The sequence below is a fragment of the Oryctolagus cuniculus genome, chromosome 18, assembly GCF_051225735.1.
Source record: "Oryctolagus cuniculus isolate XC-2025 breed Fujian yellow rabbit chromosome 18, ASM5122573v1, whole genome shotgun sequence".
In the NCBI taxonomy this organism is placed as follows: domain Eukaryota; kingdom Metazoa; phylum Chordata; class Mammalia; order Lagomorpha; family Leporidae; genus Oryctolagus; species Oryctolagus cuniculus.
The window spans coordinates 1,672,579-1,698,668 of record NC_142884.1 but is presented as its reverse complement, the minus strand read 5'-3'; the positions used below and the strand labels follow the sequence as shown (position 1 = coordinate 1,698,668).

The 26,090-nt window shown below is 45.5% G+C and overlaps 1 protein-coding gene across 2 annotated transcripts; it reads left to right on the top strand.

Annotated features, from left to right (window-relative positions):
- The first annotated feature begins 558 nt into the window (after nucleotides 1-558).
- LOC127488019 (ubiquitin carboxyl-terminal hydrolase 29-like) lies at nucleotides 559-7,711 on the top strand. Of its 2 annotated transcripts, none has more exons than XM_089319949.1 (3): nucleotides 559-649; nucleotides 3,737-3,851; nucleotides 4,372-7,711. In XM_089319949.1, the coding sequence occupies exon 3, from the start codon at nucleotides 5,048-5,050 to the stop codon at nucleotides 6,971-6,973; it is 1,926 nt and encodes a 641-aa protein (XP_089176075.1). In that variant the 5' UTR covers nucleotides 559-649; nucleotides 3,737-3,851; nucleotides 4,372-5,047; the 3' UTR covers nucleotides 6,974-7,711. The 2 variants fall into 2 exon arrangements, with proteins under 2 accessions (XP_089176075.1, XP_089176076.1); XM_089319950.1 differs by having other exon boundaries at nucleotides 595-649; nucleotides 3,740-3,851.
- The last annotated feature ends 18,379 nt before the right edge of the window (nucleotides 7,712-26,090 follow it).

Sequence of the window (26,090 nt, the reverse complement as noted above, 5' to 3'; positions counted from 1 at the left end):
AGGTGCTTCCTCCTGGTCTCTCATGCAAGTGCAGAGCCCAAGCACTTGGGCCATCCTCCACTGCCTCCGGGCCACAGCAGAGAGCTGGACTTGAAGAGGAGCATTCAGGTCACAACCGGCACCCCAACCAGGAATAGAACCCGGGGTGCTGTCGTCTCAGGCAGAGGACTATCCTAGTGAGCCATGGCGCCAGAGCTAGCTAGCCTTTTTTAGGCATTTTATGCTTTTTAAAGATATGCTTATTTTATTTGAACATCAGAGTTACAGAAAGGCAGAGGCACGGGGGGAGGGTGGGAGAGAGAGAGACAGGGAGAGATAGAGAGAGAGAGAGGGCTTCCATCTGCTGGTTCACTCCCCAGACAGCCCAGATTCGGGAGCTGGGCTGATCCAGAGACAGGCCCTCCTCAGCTGCTTCCCAAGGCCAGGGCAGTGAGCAGGATGGGAAGCAGAGCCCTGGCCTCAGCCCCTGCACCACAGCACCCACCCCTGCAGGCATTTTAAATTCATTGCCCTAGGGGATAGCCACACCTAAAAGGGTGTTTCCTGGGCGGGGCTGCCAGGGGTGTATAAATGAAAGGCGCTGGCTGGCAGCACATCAGAGTTCTCATCCACTCCCACAGCGAGGACAGCAGCTCTCCACGTCCACACTGTGAGTTTGCTTCGGCCTGTCAGTGGGCTGTTTGGTGTGTGGGGGCGCTTCGAGAAGGTCCCGGGGCAGGAGGCATTGTGGCATCTTTAGCTGGCCTTTGGGATACTGGTGTGCAGATGGAGCCCTGGCTACTCCACTTCCTCTCCTGCCTCCTGATATTGGTTTGGAAAGCAGCAGATGGTGGCCCAAGTATTTGGGTCCCTGTCCCCATGTGGGAGACCTGGCTGGAGTTCCAAGCTCTTTGTTTTGGCCTGGCCCAGCCTTGGCCTTTGAGGCCATTTGAGGAGTGAACGGGAGATGAAAGGTATCTCTTGGGTCTCCCTCTCCGTCATTCTGCCTTTCCAGTGAATTAATAAATCTTTTAAGGACATGGAAATGCATATAATGAAAACATGCATGGATTTTTTAAAAGTTTGTACAAAACCTTATCCCTTTTTTTGTTTTCATTTTTGTTTCTTTCTTTTTGTTTTAAAACCTCATCTTTGATGGCTGGCACTGTGGCTCGCTAGGCTAATCCTCTGCCTGCAGCACATGTACCCCCGGTTCTAGTCCCGGTTGGGGTTCTGGATTCTGTCCCAGTTGCCCCTCTTCCAGGCCAGCTCTCTGCTGTGGCCCGGGAAGGCAGTGGAGGATGGCCCAAGTGCTTGGGTCCTGCACCCGCATGGGAGACCAGGTGGAAGCACCCGGCTCCTGGCTTCAGATCGGCACATTTCACTGGCCGTAGCGACCGTTTTGGGGGTGAACCAATGGAAGGAAAACCTTTCTCTCTGTCTCTCTCTCTCTCTCTCACAGTCTAACTCTGCCTGTCAAAAAATAATAAAATTTGTCTTTTCATTCCATTTTCTATGAGCTTTTTGAAGAGCACTCATAGGCACTCAGAGAATGTGAGACTACATTTATTTCCTTCGAAGGATAATCAGTTATTGTCTGAGGGGGTTTATCTTCCACCTTTTACGGGGATGAATTATAAATTAGCAGGTCTTGATTCTGGGTTTTGCTTTTGGAATAGTTTTTAATTTTCTGTGACCTTGGATTCTGGCATCTCCAGAAGGGAACGCGCACTTAAAATGCAAATGATGAGGGGCCAGCCTTGTAGTGCAGGGCAATAACCCTCTTCCTGTAACACTGGCATCCCATATGGGTGCTGGTTCAAGTCCTGGCCATTCTTAACACCAATCCAACAAGCAAACTGTAAACAACACATGATGAAGGCTACTCATCTTTTGGTATCATTTCGGGATGCAACTGGAGATCTCTACTCCTTATGATTCCCCCTTCCCTTAAATTTAAGATTCAGTGAGAAGAAACATCCCCTATGAAAAAACAAAGTCATTTCTCACAAGCACAGTGATAGGAGGATGAAATACAGGGCCTCTGGGTTCACACTGTGGTCGCTATGGGTACACAATGCAGGTGTTAGTATCTCTCAGAAAATTGAAGATGCATTAACTATTTGTTAAAGACTTATTTGTTTTTTATTTATTTTGAAAGAGTTACAGAGAGAGAGAGAGAGAGAGGAGGTCTTCCATCAGCTGGTTTACACCCCAAATGGCTGTGACAGCTGGAGCTGAGCTGTATGGCTGTGTGAGAGCCATTCTTACCAGGGGAGGGAGAGATGTCTCCTCATTGTGGTTTGATTTGCATTTCCCTGATGGCTAGTGATCCTGAACATTTCTTCATGTGTCTGTTGGCCATTTGGATATCCTCTTTTGAAAATGTCAGTTGAAGCCCTTGGCCCATCTCTTAACTGGGTTGTGTGTTTTGTTGTGGTGCAGTTTTATGATCACAACAGTGCTGTTGTTGCAATCCCGTTTCACTTATGTGACACTAAGACCCAGGAAGCTTGAGTTTCAAGCTTCATGTTCCAAGAGCAGTAAATAAGAAACCAGTCTCTGACTTCTAGCAGCTGGAATGTATATTGTGTGATCATAGTGTATCCTCCTTGTTGCCTGTTTCTCAACAGAAAAAAAAAAAAACAACAACAACAAGCAAACATGCTTAAAGTTCTAGGTCTTTCAAATAAATACATAAATTTTAAAATTCTAATTGTGGCAGAGCTCCAAAAATCTCCTCACCACCAAGACTGTGGCTGTATTAATCCAATCGATGTGATTGGGAAGGGCTGGATTTAGAAAGGTATTTGGAGGTAATCTCATTATCACACTGGATTTCCTCCTTGGTTTAATCAACTTTTAAGACATTTGAGCACCAGGTGCCTGGGGTCACTAGGCTAATCCTCTCCCTGCAGCACTGGAACCCTGGGTTCTAGTCCCGGTTGGAGCGCCGGATTCTCTCTTGGTTGCTCCTCTTCCAGTCCAGCTCTCTGCTGTGGCGTGGAAGGCCGTGGAGGATGGCACAAGTGCTTGGGCCCTACACCTGCATGGGAGACCAGGAGGAAGCACCTGGCTGCTGGCTTCGGATCAGCTCAGTGTGCTGGCTGTATTGGCAATTTGGGGGCTGAACCAACGGAAAAGGAAGACCTTTCTCTCTCTCTCTCTCTCTCTCTCTCTCTCTGTCTAACTCGGCATGTCAAAAATAAAAAATGAAGAAAAATTAAGAAAAAAAGGAAGTTGTGAAAATTCATCAGGTGTATCTGAAAAAAAAAGTACAAAAAAAAGTCATTGGAGGGTGTTGGATTGCCATATGCTTTCTTGTCTTTACAAACTTTTACTTATTTGACAGGTGCAGTTACAGAGAGAGGGAGAAACAGAGATCCTCCATCCACTGGTTCTCTTCCCAGAGGGCCATGGGGGCCAGGGCTGGGGCAGGCTGAAGCCAGGAGCCCAGAGCCTCTTCCTGATCCCACACGTGGCATGGGTGCAGGAGCCCAAACACTTGGGCCATCTTTCTCTCCCTTCTCAGGCCCACCAGCAGGGAGCTAGATTGGAAGTGGAGCAGCTGGGTCTCAAAGTGGCACCCATAGAGGATGCTGGTGTTGCATGTGGTGGTTTAACCCACTATGCCAAAACACTAGCCTCTGCATTTGCTTTCTACCAGATAGTGAAATCAAACAACAGAAGATGTGGTTGGGAATCCACCGGTGATGACATAAAACTCACTTTTTGAGATTTCCTATTTTTCTTTCAGCAGCCTTGGCACTCAGGATTCTACTTGCAGTGTGGCCACAGACAACTCTCCAAAGAGTCAATTCCCTTGAATTCTGACTCAAGTGTCTTTGGCCGGAACTGAGAATGGACAACAGGTAATATCTTTTTTTCTGTAGTTTCCTTTGAATTTTTTTTTCGTTTGCTTTTTCTGACATCAGAATGTTGGAAAGACACAGACATTCTAGGCTGCTTAGAAAGACATAGGCAAATGGGTGAGGGGAGGGAGAAGAATTAAGAAAGTCATTTTAAATTTTCATTGCATTTGGAAGGCAGAGAGAGAGATCTTCCATCTACTGGTTCAGTCCTCAAATGCCTGCAACCATCAGGGCTGGGCCAGGCTAAAGCCAGGAGCCCAGAACTAGTGCACGTTTCCACACAGGTGGTAGAGTCCCAAATAATTGAACCTCATGTGCTACCTCGGAGGGTCTGCATTATGCTGTGTCTCTCTCTTCATGTTTCTCTTCGCCTACCCTCCTCAATTTTCATGAAAAGCTCACCATCTTAATTCTGTTTTCATACTCCTTGCATGAAATGGCTGCTTGCATGCTCAGCATTTACTCAAGTCCCCACTGTAGCTACATTTCTATTAAAATGTCCGTGTGTCTTTTCCTTTAGGGTACATGCGTTGTATTTGTAAACAAAGAACATCCCCTCACAAAGTGCATGGTTTTGTGCAGACGTGGAACAAGAGGACTGGACATAGTACGTTGAAAGAACCCATCACACAAACAGTGGAAAGGGAAAAGGATATTCAACTGATGTTCATGTTTCAAGGTGGAAAACCTATAGATAAGAGGTTTTTCCCTAGACATTAATATTCTAGAATGTTTTAGACATTATGGAGAAAGACAAAATGGCCTGTGTCTGACCTTCTGGAAAAAAAAACTTCGTCTTGGCAAACTCTCTCGCACACATACTGAACGGTTGCAGATCTTGCTGGACATCATTCGTCAGAACAAACATCAGTGGCCCATTAAATCGGAAAGTTATTGGGGTGTCATGGAGAGCATGAATGGGTACACAGAGCCTGACAAAACTCCATCTTCCAATGTATGTCGTGTGCCAAGTGCTGAGACCTTCACTACAGAAGAAGGAAGTGGAACAACGTTCCCCCAGCAGTTGCTGGGCAAATCGCCAATGCTTGCCAAACAAGGGTTACCAGAGAAGAAAGATAGGAAGAGAAAACCAACACTGTCGTCCAGTCTAGATACGGATGAAGGCTTCCTGGAAGAAAATGAGAGTGTGCCAAGCAAGAAATTCAAGAAAGATTCCTTGAAAGATCTAGAAAAGGATGGAAGTTCGAAACATGGACCTTCCCTCAGGACCGCCTCTCCTGGAAATTCTCCCCTGGATGAGACTGTTCTTTCTCCTTTTTTTTTGTCAGAGTGTATCTGACAAAAGTCTGCTATTGCCATCGGTACCAGAACGTGCCCAGGACGACCCACAACACGATCAAGACCAATTGTGCCTTGACTCTCACCCAGAGCAACTGCAGCAGGGCTTCCCCAATTTGGGAAACACCTGTTACATGAACTCAATTTTACAGTCACTCTATGCAATTCCATCATTTGCTGATGGCTTACTAGGACAAGGTATTCCATGGGAGAACATTCCTTCTGACGTGCTTATCATGCCTTTAAGTATGTTGCTTGCTTTGAAAGATATTTGTAATCTAGAGACTAGCCAAGACCTACTCAGAGATATTAAAAATGCTATCTCAGCTGTTGCAGAAATATTCTCAGGCAACATGCAGAACGATGCTCATGAATTCTTATGTCAGTGTTTAGACCAGCTGAAAGGCGATTTTGAAAAAGTAAACACCATTTGGAAAACGAGGAGGGAGGCTGGAGATGAAAATTCACCTCCAGAGTTGTTTGCTGGTGATGCTGCCACCAAAGTGTTTGTTTGTCCAGTTGCTTCCAATTTTGAATTTGAATTGCAGGACTACATGATTTGCAAAGCCTGTGGTCAAGTTGTTGTCGTGATAGAGCCTGGTAATTGTATCTCCATCAACCTACACCCAAAACCAAAAGCATCTCCTTTGTCCCTTCAACATTGTTTTGATCTTTTCTTTACAACAGAAGAATGTGAGCGCCTCTGTGAAATGTGTAACCACAAGAAGGCTGTGGTGATGCATAAATTTGGCAGGCTACCCAGAGTCTTCATTGTTCATCTGAAACGCTACAGTTTGAGTGACACTTACGCGCTAATGAAGGATGACCAACAAGTTCTTATTCCCAAATATTTGAGTTTATCCTCTAATTGCAATGAAGACACCAGACCACCACTTCCCTTGGATAGTAATGCACCTGTGTTGGACCCCGAAGTACTGAACCTCACCCAAGAGGTTAATTCTGAGAGAGTCAGCCCATGCACATCATCTGTGAAGCTGACCTGGCAATCCAGTGACTCTTCAGTTCTGCATGTTGCACCAGACGAAGATGCTGAACAAAACACACCTCAGAGAATTTGGCAAGCCAGGCCAAAGGAGCAGCAGCAGAGTGACCTAGCAAGTGGCTCAAATCTGGAGTCCAAACTGGGCAACGCAAGAGATAGGGAAGTCAGAGAAATGGAGATGCTGGCAGCTGCCTCAGTGATGGATCAGGGAGACATCTCTCTTCTTATAATCTGTGAAGATGAAAGTAATCCTATAAACAACCCAGACAGAGGACTTGAAGAAGTTTGTTGTCAAGAGGAGCCTGAAAATCCAGAACCCAAGGACGATGAGAAAACCAGTACATTGGTAGAGTTAGATTTTGATCATGTTAGTGAGTCTTCAAAAGATCTTTGTGACTACGAAAAACACAAGATTTCAGAAGGATTGAGAGGCGTGGTTGAGCAGCTGCACGAATCTGTTACCAAAGACATCGTGGGCATGGAGAAAACCATATCTAAAGTCAAGGAACCAAAAGGAAGCATGCAAATGGGAGATGCTCTTCATTCTTACCGACTGATCAGCGTCATCAGCCACATAGGGAACTCCCCGTGTGCAGGCCATTACATCAGCGACGTGTATGACTTTCAGAAGCAGGCCTGGTTCACGTATAGTGATCTGAGGGTGGCAGAAATCCCAGAGGCCATGGTGCAGGAGGCAAGGCTTCACAGTAGGTACATCGTTTTTTACATGCACAATGACATTTTTGAGGCACTTGTGAGCAAGGCAGAGAAGTCCCAGCTAACCAGCCAACAGGAAGAGGTGTTCCTTCCAGGAGAATAAGAGGGCTCCTGAAGACACAAGGAGCTCAGGACAAAGATCAGGGGCTGGTCTTGTGGTGCGAATGCCAGGCTGGTGGAGTGGCACAGCTGCTTCAGCCACCCCTTGGGAAGCACGTAGCCTGTCCTGGAGTGCCAGTTTGAGGTCCAATACCTCTGCTTCTGATCCAGCATTCTTACTAATGTGCCCGGGAAAGCAACAGAAGACGGCCTGCGTCCTTGAGCCTCTGCCACACACGTGGGAGACCACAGTGGAGTTCCTGGCTCCTGGCTTCAGCATGGCCCAGCCCTGGCTGTTGGGGCCATTTGGGGAGTGAGCCAGTGGATGAAAGATCGCTCTCATTCTCTCTGTTGTGCCTTTTACATCAATAAATCGTCTTATATAAAATAAGATGGAAGATCCACAAGACTCATACATAACTCAGGCTAGGTTGCATGATTCTCTCCTACAAGATTAAAATGGCACTTGTCATGTTCTAATGCAGTCATTTCCCAAGTGTTGCTGTGCAATCAATGTCACAGCAGCAAAGAAGATCTGATCAGAAATGACAATTTTGAGACCTCTCCAATCCAACTAACTCAGAAACTGCAAATGTGGACCAGAAATCTGATGGACATTATGGTGCCCATGAACTTTTGAGAAGCACAATCATAGTGTGTAGAGTACCTAGAGTTTATTTTGCTGACGCTGATGCTGGTGTGTGTGTGTGTGTCTGTGTGTGTGTCTGTGTGTGTGTCTGTGTGTGTGTATTTATTTAAAGGATTTTAATTATAATTTTAAGCTTCTTGAACTCACATATGTCTGTTTTGTAAGCTTATTGAAATAAATACCCAAACAATGCAAGTACCATTAACTGGCTTCCACGTGTGTTTGTAACTCCTCACTGGAACAATTTGCTACCTAGCAAGCAACTGTATTTCCATATCCTCCCAGGAGCTGCAAGGTAGAACTTCAGGCTTACATGAGCAATGCAGTTAATGATATGATGAGGACAGGCACTGTGGCTCAGTGGGTTAAGACACTGCTTGGGGTGTTTGCATCCCCTCTTGGAGTTCCCGGGATTGAATGCCACCTCTGCTTCTGAGTCAGCTTCCTGCTAATACACATTCTGGGAGACAGTAGATACTGGCTCCAGGACTTGGGTTCCTGCCACCCACGTAAGAGAACTGGATGGATGTCCTGCCTCCTGGCTTCAGCCTGGCCCAGCCTCAGCAGCAGTAGGCATCTGGGGAGTGAATCAATAGAAAGAGGATCAATCCATCTCTCTCCCTCCTTCCCTCCCTCCTCTCTTCCTTCCTCTAGTCCCTCGCACACATCACTTTACCTTTGGAATAAATAAATTAAAACTGGCGGGAGCCACAGAGTCTGAGCGCCAGTGCGGGAAGGGGAGTCGAAGCAGCATCAGCAAAAAACACACGCACACACACAGACACCAGTGGGGAGAGGAGGGACGCCCATGGCTCCAAGTCCACACATCGGCGCTGGAAGCGGAGGTGAGCTCAGTATCTGGAAACATTGGCAGGGAAATGACGGACAGAATTTTAGAGGGAAGCAGGCTTTGAAGCAGGAAAATTCAAAAGACTGAGTACAGGAGAGAAGGAAAAAAAAAAGTGGGGGCGTACTGGTACAGACAAGTTCCTCCTGGCCAACCTTGCAAAGGGGAGCAAGAGCCAAAGAGCTGGGATATACATAATAAAAGGGGAGAGTTAAGGCTACAATTCAGTTGCCTGGGCAACTCAGTGGAGTCCGCAGGAGAAATGGAGCCTGCACAGACTCTTTGGGTAGAAGCCAGAGATCGGAAACTAAACACCATCCATTCTGCTCAGCCTTGCAGTATTACTTACCTCCTGAATAAAAAAAAAAATAAAATAAAATAAAATAATAAATAAATAAACAAAGAGAGATTTACCATGCATAACCTGAGGGTGTCACCTTTGCACACCTGTAACCCTGAAAAACCAAGCAGAGCTCTCTGGCCACACCCATCTCAAGCCTCCAAGGCTCCTCCAACAGCAGGCAGTCCACTTAACACAGACATAGTATAAAAAAAAAAAAAACACCTAACAATGAGGGAAAAAGAATTAACCATGCCAAGCAATAAACACAGAAATTGAGGGAACAAGATCAATGATGACACTATGACACCTCCAAATAAAGAAAACACCCCAAGCCAAGATTATGAAGATGATGAGATAGAAGAAATGCAAGATATGGATTTCAAAAAATTTATGATAAGAACATTTAGAAGTTTTCAAAAGCAAATCCTTGAACTACAGAAATCCTTATTGGACAGGATTGAAAATCTCTCTCGGGAAAATGAGATTTTAAGGAAGAGTCAAAATGAAACTCAGAAACTAGTAGAACAGGAAAGTGTGATAGTGAAGAGAAATCAAAATTAAATGAACAGCTCAATAGATCAAATGACAAACACATTAGAGAGCCTTAAAAACAGAATGGGTGAAGCAGAAGAGAGAATATCGGACTTAGAAGATAGAGCACAGGAAAACATACAGTGAAACCAAAGAAAAGAAGAGGAAATTAGAAATCAAAAAATATTGTTGGGAATCTACAGGATACTATTAAAAAAACCAACATCCGCGTTCTAGGAGTTCCTGAAGGCATGGAGAGACAGAAAGGATTGGAAGGCCTTTTTAGTGAGATACTAGCAGAGAACTTTCTGGGTTTGGAGAAGGACAGAGACATCCTAGTACAGGAAGCTCATAGAACCCCCAGTAAACATGACCAAAAGAGATCCTCACCACGACACGTTGTAATTAAACTCACCACAGTGAAACATAAAGAAAAGATCCTAAAATGTGCAAGAGAGAAACGTCAGATTACTCTCAGAGGATGTCCAATCAGACTCACAGCAGACTTCTCATCAGAAACACTACAGGCTAAGAGGGAATGGCGAGACATAGCACAGGTGCTAAGAGAGAAAAATTGCCAGCCCAGAATATTATATCCTGCTAAGCTCTCATTTGTGAATGAAGGTGAAATAAAGACCTTTCGTAGCAAACAGAAATTGAAAGACTTTGCCGCCGCTCGTCCGGCCCTGCAAAAGATACTTAAAGATATACTACACTCAGAAACACAGAAACACGGCCATCAATATGAAAGAAGGGAAAGGAAGAACACCTACCAGTAAAAGAGCATGGGAAGCTCAAAGCATATACTAGAAAATATCTCCGGGAAAATGGCAGGGCAAAGTCACTATGTATCAATAGTCACATTAAATGTTAATGGACTTAACTCTTCAGTTAAAAGACACCGATTGGCTGACTGGCTTAAGGAGCAACACCCAACTATTTGTTGCCTACAAGAAACACATCTCTCTAACAAAGAGGCAGGCAGACTGAAAGTGAAAGGTTGGAAAAAGATATTCCATGCCAACAGAAACCAAAAAAAGCAGGTGTAGCCATATTAATATCAGACAAAATAAACTTTAATACAAAAACTGTTAAGAGAGACAAAGAGGGGCACTATATAATGATTAAGGGTTCAATTCAACAGGAAGATGTAACTATTATAAATGTATATGCACCTAATTACAGGGCACCGGTCTATTTAAAAGATATGTTAAGGGACTTAAAGGGAGACTTAGATTCCAATACAATAGTACTGGGGGACTTCAATACTCCACTCTCAGAAATAGATAGATCATCCGGACAGAAGATCAACAAGGAAACAGCAGATTTCATTGACACTATTGCCCAAATGGATCTAACAGATATCTACAGAACTTTCAATCCTACAGCTAAAGATTTTACATTCTTCTCAGCAGTACATGGAACCTTCTCTAGGATTGACCAAATACTGGGCCATAAAGCAAGTCTCAGCAAATTCAAAAGAATTAGAATCATACCATGCAGCTTCTCAGACCATAAAAGAATGAAGTTGGAAATTAGCAACTCAGGAATCCCTAGAGCATATGCAAACACATGGAGATTGAACAACATGCTCCTGAATGAACAATGGGTCATAGAAGAAATCAAAAGAGAAATCAAAAACTTTCTGGAAGTAAATGAGGATAACAGCACAACATACCAAAACTTATGGGATGCAGCAAAAGCAGTGTTAAGAGGAAAGTTTATATCAATAGGTGCCTACATCAAGAAATTGGAAAGGCACCAAATAGATGAGCTTTCAATTCACCTCAAGGATCTAGAAAACCTACAGCAAACCAGACCCAAATCTAGTAGGAGAAGAGAAATAATTAAAATCAGAGAAGAAATCCACAGGATTGAATCAAGAAAAACATTACAAAAAATCAGCCAAACGAGGAGCTGGTTTTTTGAAAAAATAAACAAAATTGACACCCCATTGGCCCAACTAACTAAAAAAAGAAGAGAAAAGACCCAAATCAATAAAATCAGAGATGAAAAAGGAAACGTAACAACAGACACCACAGAAATAAAAAGAATCATCAGAAATTACTACAAGGACTTGTATGCCAGCAAACAGGGAAACCTATCAGAAATGGATACATTCCTGGACACATGCAACGTACCTAAATTGAACCAGGAAGACATAGAAAACCTAAACAGACCCATAACTGAGACAGAAATTGAAACAGTAATAAAGGCCCTCCCAACAAAGAAAAGCCCAGGACCAGATGGATTCACTGCTGAATTCTACCAGACATTTAAAGAAGAACTAACTCCAATTCTTCTCAAACTATTCAGAACAATCGAAGAAGAGGGAATCCTCCCAAATTCTTTCTATGAAGCCAGCATCACCTTAATTCCTAAGCCGGAAAAAGATGCAGCACTGAAAGAGAATTACAGACCAATATCCCTGATGAACATAGATGCAAAAATCCTCAATAAAATTCTCGCCAATAGAATGCAACAACACATCAGGAAAATCATCCACCCAGACCAAGTGGGATTTATCCCTGGTATGCAAGGATGGTTTAATGTGCGCAAGACAATCAATGTGATACACCACATTAACAGACTGCAGAAGAAAAACCATATGATTATCTCAATAGATGCCGAGAAAGCATTTGATAAAATACAACACCCTTTCATGATGAAAACTCTAAGCAAACTGGGTTTGGAAGGAACATTCCTCAATACAATCAAAGCAATCTATGAAAAACCCACAGCCAACATCCTATTGAATGGGGAAAAGTTGGAAGCATTTCTACTGAGATCTGGTACCAGACAGGGATGTCCACTCTCACCACTGCTATTCAATATAGTTCTGGAGGTTCTAGCCAGAGCTATTAGGCAAGAAAAAGAAATTAAAGGGATACAAATTGGGAAGGAAGAACTCAAACTATCCCTCTTTGCAGATGACATGATTCTTTATTTGGGGACCCAAAGAACTCTACTAAGAGACTATTGGAACTCATAGAAGAGTTTGGCAAAGTAGCAGGGTATAAAATCAATGCACAAAAAACAACAGCCTTTGTATACACAGACAATGCCATGGCTGAGGAAGAACTTCTAAGATCAATCCCATTCACAATAGCTACAAAAACAATCAAATACCTTGGAATAAACTTAACCAAGGACGTTAAAGATCTCTACGATGAAAATTACAAAACCTTAAAGAAAGAAATAGAAGAGGATACCAAGAAATGGAAAAATCTTCCATGCTCATGGATTGAAAGAATCAATATCATCAAAATGTCCATTCTCCCAAAAGCAATTTATAAAACCAATTTTTCAACTCTGATCTCCCCTCCATCACCCCCACAAACATAAAAAGCACAACTCAGGCCTCCTACTACTTTTGATTCTGTTTCTCACAAAGGAAATACATTAATTCAGCCTCAGATCTTAGTCATTTTAACTTAATTCTATTCTTTGTTCTTCATATTGAATTATTGGCTGCAAATTTTCTAACCATATTTTGTGAAAGTAGACAAAAACTTTCCAAAGACAATGTTTTGGTTTCTTTGAATAACCAGTATGCTGCTCTTCCTAGAATATCACTCATCATTAAATTGCTGAATGACTGTATGAACATAAAACTTATCATTAAATTACTTCATGACCGTATGTAAAAAAAAGTGGTTTTATAATTAAACACTATGTAAAATGGGGCCGGTGTTGTGGTACAGTAGGTTAAGCCACTGCCTGCAATGCTAGCATCCCATATACCTAGCTGGAGTTCTGGCTGCTCCACTCCCAATCCAGCTCCCTGCAGATGTGCCTGGAAAAGCAGAAGATGCCCCAAGTGCTTGGGTCCCTGCTGCACATGTGGGAAACCTGGGTGGAATTCCAGGCTCCTGACTTCAGCTCGGCCTAACCCCAACTCTTGTGGCCATTTGGGGAGTGAATCAGCAGAAAGAAGATCTTTCTGTCTTCCTCTGTCTCTCTGCCCCTGCACCCACCTGGAAGACTCAGATGAAGCTCCAGGCTTCAAACTGGCCCAGCTCCAGCCATTGTGGCCATTGGGGAATTAATCAGGAAGTGGAAGACCTCTCTCTGTCTCTTTCTCTCTCTCTCTGGACCCCTGTCTTTCAAATAACCTTTAAAAAAAAGGAAGGGATGGAGGGAAAGAGGGAAGAAAGAAGGAGGAAATAGTGATGAGCAATCATTTTCTCTTGGTCACACTTCAGCTGGGTTCTTTGCGAACTCACTCATGTTTGGAACAGTGCTTCTCAATGTTGGCATGGTTGATTGGTTAGTTAGTACTTTGGTGTAGGGGGCTGTCCTACTTAGTAAGATTTCTGACCTCAACCCACTAGATATCAGTATAATCTAGTCATGCCATCAAACCCTGTTGAACATCTACCAGGGCTGCAATCACCCTGATTGATGGTTTCTTCCCCCATCACAGTACCCCACATATCATTTGGAGTGATTGAGCAGTACTTTTTAAAACAAGCATTCAAGGCAGTGGGCATGCTTTTAGGATCCACAGCTTTACAAATGTTTAATCACCTGGAATGAAAGAATCGAGAATGGCCTTGTGAAGACTCAGTGACAAGCACCATTTATGAGGCAGTGCTTGTGGAGGTTTGAACTCTGATGTTCATGAACCTATCTGAAGCGTCATTTCTGCCCTACACTGGTGTCCCAGAACCACTGTGACATTTCCTGCTCTGATTCATTGGCAAAAATATTTACCCGCTACTCCTGTGAATGAGGGCTGATTGGTACAAGCATTAACATTCCAGAGATGAAAACCTACATACACGGATGTAAGTGTTGCATTCTATGGAACAGATTCTGTGTCAGCCAGTCTGCCTTGATTCAGCTTTTCTGTGTTTAAAAAATAAAAAAACTCATGTTGGAATCCTAACCTGTCAGTACTTCAGAATGCAACTGTATTCGGTGATAGGATTTTTATAGATATGATTAAATTAAAATAAGTCCATGGCATTCCCTAATCCTATGTGATGGTATCCTTATAGGAAGAAGACATTTGGACACAGATACTAAAGGAAGATACCTTGAAGATACAGGAAGATGTCGAGACATCTGCCAGCCAGAAAGGCTTAAAACATCCTGCCCTCAGAGGGAACCAACCATGATGACACCTTGATCTTGGACCTCTAGAGTCAAGTGCTGTCGAATTAAATTTCTGTTGTGGCTGGCACTGTGGTATAGCAGGTGGAAGCTGCCTCCTCTGGTGCTGGCATCCCATATGGGCACCGGTTCTGCTCACAAGTGCTCCACTTCTGATCCAGCACTCTGCTATGACCTGGGAAAACAGTGAAGGATGGACCAAGTGCTTTGGCCCCTACCCCCACGTGGGAGACCCAGAGGAGGCTCTTAGCTCCTGCCTTCGGATTGGTGAAACTCCAGCCATTGCGGGCATTTGGGGAGTGAACCAGTGGCTGCAAGAACTCTCTCTCTCTCTCTCTCTCTCCCTCTCTCTCTCTTTCCTTCTCTCTCTGTGTAACTAAACTATCAAATAGGTAAATGAATTTTTTTAAAAAAAAAAGAAGCTAATTTCTAGTGCTTAGGCCAGTCTGTGGCACAGTTGACCCTTGAACCATGAAGGAGTGAGGAATACTGACCCCCTTGCAGGAAAAAACCTGAGTAAAACTCTCGACTCCCCTTAAAAGCTAACTCCTAAATGCCTACTATTGGCAGGAAGCTTTACCAATAACATAAAGTATCAGCAAACTATGTATGTTATACATATTATATATGGTGAAAAATACGTAAGGATTGAGACATCATTTTTACTTGATGAGTTTATTAGGGAGACTAACTGCTCACATGTGGAAGATTAATGTTACAGGGCATTTCAGGTGGATCCTCACCACACTGGAGCCCACAGTAATAGCAACAAGATGTGGCTAAGAGATTACAGAAGCACAGTATGTGCAAGTTAATTTTATGCAGCTATAATTTAATACTGCACTTTTGTTTGCATTTCTCTTGACTGCGAATGGTGCATCAACAGTCTGAGTTTTTGTGTGCATGTGTCTTGGCAAAGTTTTACAATAGATTTGGATGTTCTATGGTAGTAAATTACAAAGGAGATGATTATTTACCTATACTTCATGCACTCATGCACATACTTTGTAAAATGTATTTCTAAGTTCTGTGACTCACCTGGGAGCTTTTTTGAATCCCTGTGTAAGAAGAACCACAGAGTTCATACCTGTACTCTCACTACAAGCCTAGAAAACTACCACCACCTCCTTCTGCCAGAGCCAATGCAGGACTAATACACTGCTCAGTCACTTTGACATGAGCAAGGTTATATGCCTGGTATGGAGGATATTCTGCACAGAGCAGCTCTGGACAGGCACAGCTGTGACAGCACAATGTCTCCAGTAATAAAGATCGGGTCTTTCCTCAAGGTAAACTACACTTGCCTTCTAGAAACACGGGCACAGGGAAAGGAAGCACGAAATGAACAGTTAAAGAAGCCATGGAGACCAACAGTGCTCTCCCACACATGTTCCTATTGACACATGGAAGTCTGGCACATACAAAGGTGTTTAAAAAATTCACAGAGGGGCCAGCACTGTGCCTAGTGCCGTCGTCATATGTGGGTGCCAGTTCGAGTCCAGGCTGCTCCTCTTCTGATCCAGCTCTCTGCTATGCACTGGGACAACAGTGGAAGATGGTCCAAGTTCTTGGGTTCCTGTACCTCGTGGGAGAGCTGGAAGAAGCTCCTGGCTTCAGGTTGGTACAGCTCTGGCTGTTTTGGCCAATTGGGGAGTGAGCCAGCAGATGGAAGACACCTCTCTCACTGAATCACCTTCTCTCTCTGTGCAACTCTGACTTTCAAGTAAATAAATATATCTTTCAAAAAAAAAGTTCAAGCAGGGCCTGGCACTGTGGCAAAATGGGTAAAACCACTGAACCACTGACTGCAGTACTGGCATCCCATATGGGCTCTGGTTTGAGTCCCTGCTGCTTTACTTCCAATCCAGCTCTCTGCTATGGCCTGGGAAAGCAGTGGAACATGGCCCGAATCCTTGGGTCACTGCACCCATGTGGGAGACCCAGAAGAAGCTCCAGGCTCTGGGCTTCATTCTTGGGACTGGCCCAGTTCCTGCCATTGCAGCCCTTTGGGGAGTCGAAGATTCATATTCTCTCCCTCTCTCTCTCCTTCCTGTAACTGCCTTTCAAATAAGTAAATCTTTTTCTTTTTTTATTTTTATTTTTTGAAAGGCAGAGTGGACAGTGAGAGAGAGAGAGACAGAGGGAAAGGTCTTCCTTTTGCCATTGATTCACCATCCAATGGCCGCCGTGACGTGCAAGTGCAAGGCCCAAGGTCCTGAGCCATCCTCCACTGCACTCCCAGGACACAGCAGAGAGCTTGTCTGGAAGAGGAGCAACTGGGACAGATCCGGTGCCCTGACCGGGACTAGAACCTGGTGTGCCAGGGCCACAGGCAGAGGATTGGCCTATTGAGCTGTGGCACCGGCCTCAAGTAAATCTTTAAAAAAACAAAAACATCTAGTCATATTGCCTCTGTTTTATAGCCCTGGAAACCCAGGTTCCTCCATATGCGTCCCAGCATCTATGTGTGTGTGTGTGTGTGTGTAAGAGCCACAATCCTGCTTTCTTTAAGTGAGCTGACCCACAGGCCATCAAGACAAAAGTCTTCAGATCCTTTATGTTTATGTTCAGAGTCTTCTGGAAGAATCTGAAAGCACAGGAGCACCTGTACAGACACTGGAGTCGTTGCTCGCTGCTGCCACTAGGTGGTGATAGGAACCAAGGCCGCTCAGGCTTGCACCCTGCCTTCCCCTCCCATTTAGGCCATTCTGAGCTCGCTTTGGAAGCTCCACTGAGGGGAAGGAGCTCTCCAGGAGTAGGTTTGAAGGTGACAGGGTGGCATAACAGGTCACCAGGTGTTTGTGGCAGGTGAGGGAAAAGGGGTGTCCAGATCTATTCTCAGGACTGTGGCTTCACAGCGCATTGAGGACAGCAGGAGGAGCTGTTAACTGGAGCAGCTTCTACAGACTGATGAGCTACCCATGAGACTGTTGAAGCTAAAAGACCCTTGAGCATAAGCAGGGTGCTGAGACCAGACAACCAACATTCTCGGGTCTATAGCTACTACTTGAATTATTGAGTTTCAGGATCAATGCTTCTTCAGTCTTTCAAATTGATGTCAAAATGTGGTCCATGGTCATCTGTCAACTTGTAATTCCATCCACAACAAATTTTATGCTTTTGCACCACCCGAAACTGTCCCGCAAGGATCGATTTTTATTCAGCTCCTGCCTCTGTACATGGAACTCCTTTTTCTGTCAATTTCTAAAGCTCATGTTCTATGTATACCTCACCATTTTTTTAAGTTATTTATTTGAAAAGCAGAGTTAGAGAGGGGCAGACGCAGAGAGAGAGAGGTCTTATATCTGCTGGTTCACTCCCCAAATGGCTACAAAGGCCGGAGCTGGGCTGACCCAAAGCCAAGAGCCAGGAGCTTCTTCTGGGTCTTCCAGGTGGGTGAGGGGCCCAAGGACTTGGGCCATCCTCTACTGCTTTCCCAGGCAATAGCAGAGATGGATTGGAAATCAGCAGCTGGGACTCCAGCCAGTGCCCATATGGGATGCGGCACTGCAGGCAGTGGCTTCACTCGCTACACCATGACAGGTGCCAGCCCCTGATCTAGCTCCCTGCTGATGTGCACAGGAAAGCAGTAGAAGATGGCTCAACTACTCAGGCCCCTGCCTCACATATAGAACCCTGATGGAGTCCTAGGTTCCTGACTTTGGCCTGGCTCACCCCTAGCAATTGTGGCCATTTTAGGAGTGAAGCAGCACAAGAAAGATCTCCAGCTCTCTCTATCTGTAACTCTGCCTTTTTACTAAAGAGATAAATCTTGGGCCAGCACCATGGCTCACTTGCTTAATCCCCCGCTTGCCTGTCAAAAAATAAACAAAATAAATAAAGCAAGTTGCCCCCCAAAATAAAGATTTATTTTGTTTATTTTGGGTGGGGGCAATTTGCTTTATTAAACAGAAATGGAATCTGTGTGGCAGGGAAGGCGAGGTCCCTCCCTCCTTCCCTGCCTCCTTCCTTCCTTCCTAGCTTCCCTCCCCGCTTCCCTCTCTCCCTCGCTGTTTTTTTTTTTTACTTTAAATTAGTAAACATAAATTTCCAAAGTGCAGTTTATAGATTACAATGGCTTCCCTGCCCCCAATAACTTCCCTCCCACTCGCACCCCTCCCATCTCCCACTCCCTCTTCCATTCACATCAAAATTCATTTTCAATTATCTTTATAGACAGAAGATCGATTTAGTATCTATTAAGTAAAGATTTCATCAGTTTGTACCCACACAGAACATAAAGTGTAAAGTACTGGTTCAGTACAAGTTATAGCGTTAATTCACATTGGGCAACACATTAATGACAGAGATCCCACATGGCCTAGCAGTTAGGATTTCTGGTTTTCACCCAGGCGGCCTGGCTTTGACACCCGGTGTGGGAAGTTGAACAGAATCTTTAAAAAAATAATTTTTCAGAATACCAAGAACAATTCCATGGAGAATGTAATTGAGTTAAATACCCGGACAGAAGAGACACTCCATTCATTGTCTATGACACACATTAAACACACTTGTATTTCAGCTCCCACACCACTTTGTTGTATATACTTGATAGCTAGTTGTTTAAAAATATTATTAGAGAAAAAGATAAGGCAAAGAGGAAAATATTTCATTCATATCTCTCCCATCAGTTATTATAAAACATCCTTAACATGTTAACATCATGACATATACACATCTCATATTTTTAGAAAACACTTTTATTTGATTAAAAAGTACATGATTCCTATTAATTACATATTTCACCAAAGTGCATAGACAGAAATAATCATCCTACTTCCCAAGAGTTCCTGTCTGTTAACAGTAAGCAAATGAAATTCCAGGCCTCTGCTATTTCGAGTTCATACAAAGCAAGCTGGAGGGATAGATGGATGAGCGCATGTAAATATTTGGAACCAGATGTCTTCTACCTGAATGGGAACTCCATGAGGTCAGGGATTTTCTCTGCTGTGTTCCCTGCTACATCCTCCACCTACTTTTAGCAAGGTCTCTCACCTGGGGCTTTGTTAGTATTGGGGCTGGATAACTCTTCATTGCACAGGGTGGGGATGGCAACAGCATCTTCCTCTGTGTTTTCGATGAAGCAGCGTCCCTGGCAAGAACACCCTTTCAGTGTGGCAGCCAAAACCATCTCCACACATTACCAGATGGCCGCTCAAGGGCAACACTGCCACCAGCTCAGTACCACTGACCTAGAAAACATGTGGCACAAAAGAAAGGTTTGCTGAATGGATGAAGTGCTTGGAAAATCATTTAGGAGTAATTTTAAAAGTAAAGCAAACCCTGTGGCATAGCACATAAAGTGGCTGCCTGCAGGGCCGGCATCCCATATGGACACCAGTTCAAGTCCTGGCTGTCCACTTCCCATGCAGCTCTCTGCTGTGGCCTGGGAAGGCAGTGAAAGATGGCCCAAGTCCTTGGGCCCCTGCACCCATGTGGGAGACCCAGAAGAAGCTCCTGGCTTTAGACAAGCTCAGTTGTAGCTGATGTGACCATCTGGGGATTGAACCAGCAGATGGAAGACCAAGCTCTCTCCTCCCCTCCCCTGCCCCTCTTCTTCTGCCTCTCTGTAACTCTGCCTTTCAAATAAAATAATAAATCTTAACAAAAAGGGGTGGTGGCCGGCACTGTGGCACAGCAGGTTAAAGCCCTGGCCTGAAGCATCGGCATCCCATAGGACGCTGGTTCTAGTCCTGGCTGCTCATCTTCTGATCCAGCTCTCTGCTGTGGCCTTGGAGAGAGAGCAGTAGAAGATGGCCCAAGTCCTTGGGACCCTGCACCCACGTGGGAGACCTGGAGGAAGCTCCAGGCTCCTGCTTTGGATCAGCTCAGCTCCAGCCACTGAAGCCATCTGGCGAGTGAACCAGCGGTTGGAAGACTTCTCTCTGTCTCTACCTCTCTATAGCTCTGTCTTTCAAATCAATACAATAAATCTTAAAACAAATTTAGCTAGCTGAGAAGTACACAAGGAGAAACACAAAGGAATAGGAGAAACCAGATCTGCTTGTGCCCTCTACAATAATCCACATCCGAGTCCAAGCATTTAGCTGACATGGGCCCACACCCGAGTTCAGAAAGGATGGGTGATCATGAGGAGCTGGGGTCGACCTGTCCATAGTAATCGAGTGAATTCCACGAGTTCAGCAGTAGCAAACAGGCAGAACCGTGTGCTGAGATTGCCATGCCAGCCTTCAGGCCACATCAACTCAGGAATTGGTGCTATGCCTGCACAGAGCGACCCTCCGGGTGACACTACCACCGCTGACTACATTCCCCATAAGGCCCCATGGCAAGTCCTCCCCCAAGTCCTGCTGGGAAAGCCGCTGCTTCCAGAAGAGCTGTGGTGGCCTTTGCCGGGGATTCCATTTTCCTGTAAGGGCCAGGGGTGTGGAAATAAAGATGCTCGAAGCCTGAGAGTGGAAGTCCCGACCCCTTTTAATTTCTCTTTCTCGCTCTTCAGTGGGCCCCTCCTTCGTCAGTGTCTGAGCCCCCTGTGCACCTTTCCCAGCGCGGGCAGCCACCCCTGCACGCCACTCTGCCGGCCCAGCCAGCGCCCACGGGCCCAGCACCACACAGCAGCCATGTCCGGAGGCTCGGGCTGGCAGCCCCGGCAGGCATGCGGTCTGGGCTCTAGAAGGCTGGGAAACGGAGGTCCACTTGTGCTCTGGGGATTTCTGTTCCCTTCCTCTCTGAGTGAGGAAAAGCTTTATATAGTTGTAAAGACCGAGAATGGAAAGCACGCTGCAAGGAAAAGATAAAATGACCACCCCAGACTCAAGCGGGGTGACCACGAGGGCTGTAGTCAGCTGTTCCCATGTACTACACGAGTGAGGAAGGCGCAAGTGGGCGTAGGGGTGGCCCGGCCATCCCACATGGGTGCCGGTTCTAGGCCCGGCCGCCCCGCTGCGCATCCGTCTACCTGCTGAGCTCAGTGCCTGGTCCGGCCTCTCGTGGGAGACCCGGATGGAGCCCCAGGGACCTGGGTGAAGCCCCGGTGCGGCCCTGGCTGAGCCCGGCGGAGCCCTGGCTGATGCCCCGTGTGGCCCTGCAAGATGCCGGCAGAGCCCTGGTTGAGGCCTGGGTTGGCCCTGGCTGGGGTCCCCTGGAGCCCTGCTGAGGCAGGCATCTGCGGAGCGAACCAGCGGATGGAAGATGTCGCTCTCGCTTTCACTCTCGCTTTGCCTTTCAAGTGAATAAAAGGAAAAGAACCAAGAAAATGCGTATGCACACACGCGTGGGGTGCGTTTTCCTGACAGAACTCGGTGATGAAGGCCCCGAGCAAGGCCAGGTTTCCCCGTGGTAACAATATGGTTATCTGACAGTAAAAGCTCAGGCACGAGTTGGCCAGAGCTGACCGTGACGGGCGGCGTTGCCAAGCAGGGTTTCGGCAGGGCACCGCAGATAGTGAGCGGGGGCTGGAGCAGAAGCCCCGGCAGAGCAGGTGCTGAGCCCCACGTCCACACAGTGGCTTATGGCCCTCATCTGGGGAAAGCCTTTTCCTGCAGTTAACTCTCTGCTGAAAAACCTCTCTATATGTGACATTAGGGAAATGACCTCTTCCTACGCAGAATACTCTGAAAGCTTTTTTTCACTCAAAATTATTCTTAGTAATGCATTCTTAAAACACAAAAGCAAACTTTAAGATATCTGGTCAAACCATATTTGATGTAAGTTAAATATTACCTAGGAGTTTTCATTTTCAATACAATGTCAAGAGCCAAATACTAATTATTTAAATATATAAATTTTATATATACATTTATATAATTATAGAAGTGAGTCACAGATGTAAGAAAGTTCTTGCTGCTCATCTTGTGATTCTTATGTATATTTGCAATGATGTCCAAAGTTAAAATTTGTGTCATAGAGGCGGCCGACGTGGCTCCTTAGGTTAATCCTCCGCCTGCAGCGCCCCCATCGCATGTGGGCACCAGGTTCCAGTCTCGGCTGCCACTCTTCCAGTCCAGGTCTCAGTGTGGCCCGGGAAGGCAGTGGAGGATGGCCTGAGTGCTTGGGCCCCAGCACCCAAGTGGGAGACCTGGAGGAAGCTCCTGGCTCCTGGCTTCAGATCGGTGCAACTCTGGCCATTGCGGCAATTTGGGGGATGAAGCAACGCAAGGAAGACCTTTCTCTCTCTCTCTTTCTCACTGCCTAACTATATCTGTCAAATAAAAAAAATGGTGTCATAAACAAATACAGTAAAATACAGTTGTCTACTGCTAGCATTTTTTTTTTTTTTTTGGACAGGCAGAGTTAGCGAGAGAGACGGAGAGAAAGGTCTTCCTTCCATTGGTTCACAATGCATATGGCCAGTAGGGCTAGCACGCTGTGCCGATCCAAAGCCAGAAGCCAGGTGCTTCCTCCTGGTCTCTCATGCAAGTGCAGAGCCCAAGCACTTGGGCCATCCTCCACTGCCTCCTGGCCACAGCAGAGAGCTGGACTTGAAGAGGAGCATTCAGGTCAGAACCAGCACCCCAAACGGGAATAGAACCTGGGGTGCCATCGTCCCAGGCAGACGACTAGCCTAGTAAGCCATGGCGCTGGAGCTAGCTAGGATTTTTAGGCATTTTATGCTTTTTAAATATATATTTATTTTATTTGAATTTCAGAGTAACAGAGAGGCAGAGGCATGGCGGGGGTTTGGGAGAGGGAGAGACAGGGAGAGATAGAGAGAGAGAGAGGGCTTCCATCCGCTGGTTCACTCCCCAGATGACCCAGACGCTGGAGCTGGGCTGAACCAGAGACAGGCCCTCCTCAGCTGCTTTCCAAGGCCACGGCAGAGAGCAGGATGGGAAGCAGAGCCCTGGCCTCACCCCCTGCACCACAGGACCCACCCCTGCAAGCATTTTAAATTCATTGCCCTAGGGGATAGCCACACCTAAAAGGGTGTTTCCTGGGCGGGGCTGCCAGGGGTGTATAAATGAAAGGCGCTGGCTGACTGCACATCAGAGTTCTCATCCACTCCCACAGCGAGGACAGCAGCTCTCCACATCCAAACCGTGAGTTTGCTTCAGCCTGTCAGCAGGCTGTTTGGTGTGTGGGGGCGCTTCATGAAGGTCCCGGGGTGGGAGGCATTGTGGCATCTTTAGCTGGCCTTTGGGATACTGGTGAGCAGATGGAGCCCTGGCTACTCCACTTCCTCTCCTGCCTCCTGATATTGGTTTGGAAAGCAGCAGATGGTGGCCCAAGTATTTGGGTCCCTGTCCCCATGTGAGAGACCTGGCTGGAGTTCCAAGCTCTTCGTTTTGGTCTGGCCCAGCCTTGGCTGTTGTGGCCATTTGAGGAGTGAACGGGAGATGAAAGGTATCTCTTGGGTCTCCCTCTCTGTCATTCTGCCTTTCCAGTGAATTAATAAATCTTTTAAGGACATGGAAATGCATATAATGAAAACATGCATGGATTTTTTAAAAGTTTATACAACACCTTATCTCTTTTTTTGTTTTCATTTTTGTTTCTTTCTTTTGGTTTTAAAACCTCATCTTTTAGGGCTGGCAATGTGGCTCACTAGGCTAATCCTCTGTCTGTGTCACAGGTACCCCGGGTTCTAGTCCCCATTGGGGCTCTGGATTCTGTCCCGGTTGCCCCTCTTCCAGGCCAGCTCTCTGCTGTGGCCCGGGAAGGCAGTGGAGGATGGCCCAAGTGCTTGGGTCCTGCACCCACATTGGAGACCAGGAGGAAGAACCCGGCTCCTAGCTTCAGATCACCACATTGCGCTGACCGTAGGGAACATTTGGGGGGTGAACCAAGGGATGGAAAACCTTTCTCTACATCTCTCTCTCTCTCTCTCACTGTCTAACTCTGCCTGTCAAAAAAAAAATAAAATTTGTCTTTTCATTCCATTTTCTATGAGCTTTTTGAAGAGCACTCTTATGCATTCAGAGAATGGGAGACTACATTTATTTCCCTCGAAGGATAATCAGTTATTGTCTGAGGGGTTTTTATCTTCCACCATTGACAGGAATGAATTATAAATTAGCAGGTCTTGATTCTGGGTTTTGCTTTTGGAATAGTTTTTAATTTTCTGTGACCTTGGATTCTGGCATCTCCAGAAGGGAACATGCATTAAAATGCAAATGATGAGGGGCCAGCCTTGTAGTGCAGGGCAATAAACCTCTTCCTGTAACATTGGCATCCCATATGGGTGCTGGTTCAAGTCCTGGCCATTCTTAACACCAATCCAACAAGCAAACTGTAAACAACACATGATGAAGGCTACTCATCTTTTGGTATCATTTCGGGATGCAACTGGAGATCTCTAATCCTTATGACTCCCCCTTCCCTTAAATTTAAGATTCAGTGAGAAGAAACATCCCCTATGAAAAAACAAAGTCATTTCTCACAAGCACAGTGATAGGAGAATGAAATACAGGGCCTCTGGGTTCATACTGTGGTCACTATGGGTACACAATGCAGGTGTTAGTATCTCTCAGAAAATTGAAGGTGCATTAACTGTTTGTTAAAGACTTACTTGTTTTTTATTTATTTTGAAAGAGTTACAGAGAGAGAGAGAGGTCTTCCATCAGCTGGTTCACTGCCCAAATGGCTGTGACAGCCGGAGCTGAGCTGTATGGCTGTGTGAGAGCCATTCTTACCAGGGGAGGGAGAGATGTCTCCTCATTGTGGTTTGATTTGCATTTCCCTGATGGCTAGTGATCCTGAACATTTTTTCATGTGTCTGTTGGCCATTTGGATATCCTCTTTTGAAAATGTCTGTTTAAGCCCTTGGTCCATCACTTCACTGGGTTGTGTTTTGTTGTGGTATAGTTTTATGATCACAACAGTGCTGTTGTTGCAATCCCATTTCACTTATGTGACACTGAGACCCAGGAAGCTTGAGTTTCAAGCTTCATGTTCCAAGAGCAGTAAATAAGAAACTAGTCTCTGACTTCTAGCAGCTGGAATGTATATTGTGTGATCATAGTGTATCCTCCTTGTTGCCTGTTTGTCAACAGAAAAAAAAAAAAAGCAAAGATGCTTAAAGCTCTAGATCTTTCAAATAAATAAATAAATTTTAAAAATTCTAATTGTGGCAGAGCTCCAAAAATCTCCTCACCACCAAGACTGTGGCTGTATTAATCCAATCTATGTGATTGGGAAGGGCTGGATTTAGAAAGGTATTTGGAGGTAATCTCATTATCACACTGGATATCGTCCTTGGTTTAATTAACTTTTAAGGCATTGGAGGGGTCAGCGCCACAGCTCACTAGGCTAATGCTCCGCCTGCAGTGCTGGCACCCTGGGTTCTAGTCCCGGTTGGAGCGCCGGATTCTCTCCTGGTTGCTCCTCTTCCAGTCCAGCTCGCTGCTGTGGCCCAGAAAGGCTGTGGAGGATGGCACAAGAGCTTGGGCCCTACACCTGCATGGGAGACCAGGAGGAAGCACCTGGCTCCTGGCTTCGGATTGGTCAGCGTGCTGGCTGTATCGGCAATTTGGGGCTGAACCAACGGAAAAGGAAGACCTTTCTCTCTCTCTCTCTCTCTCTCTCACTGTCTAACTCTGTATGTCAAAAATGAAAAATTAAGAAAAAAAGGAAGTTGTGAAAATTCATCAGGTGTATCTGAAAAAAAAAATGTACAAAAAAAGACATTGGAGGGTGTTGGATTGCCATTTGCTTTCTTGTCCTTGCAAACTTTT

Excerpts from the sequence above, each read along its gene's own strand:
- LOC127488019 (XM_089319949.1), top strand. The coding sequence starts at position 5,048 with ATGGAAGTTCGAAACATGGACCTTCCCTCAGGACCGCCTCTCCTGGAA.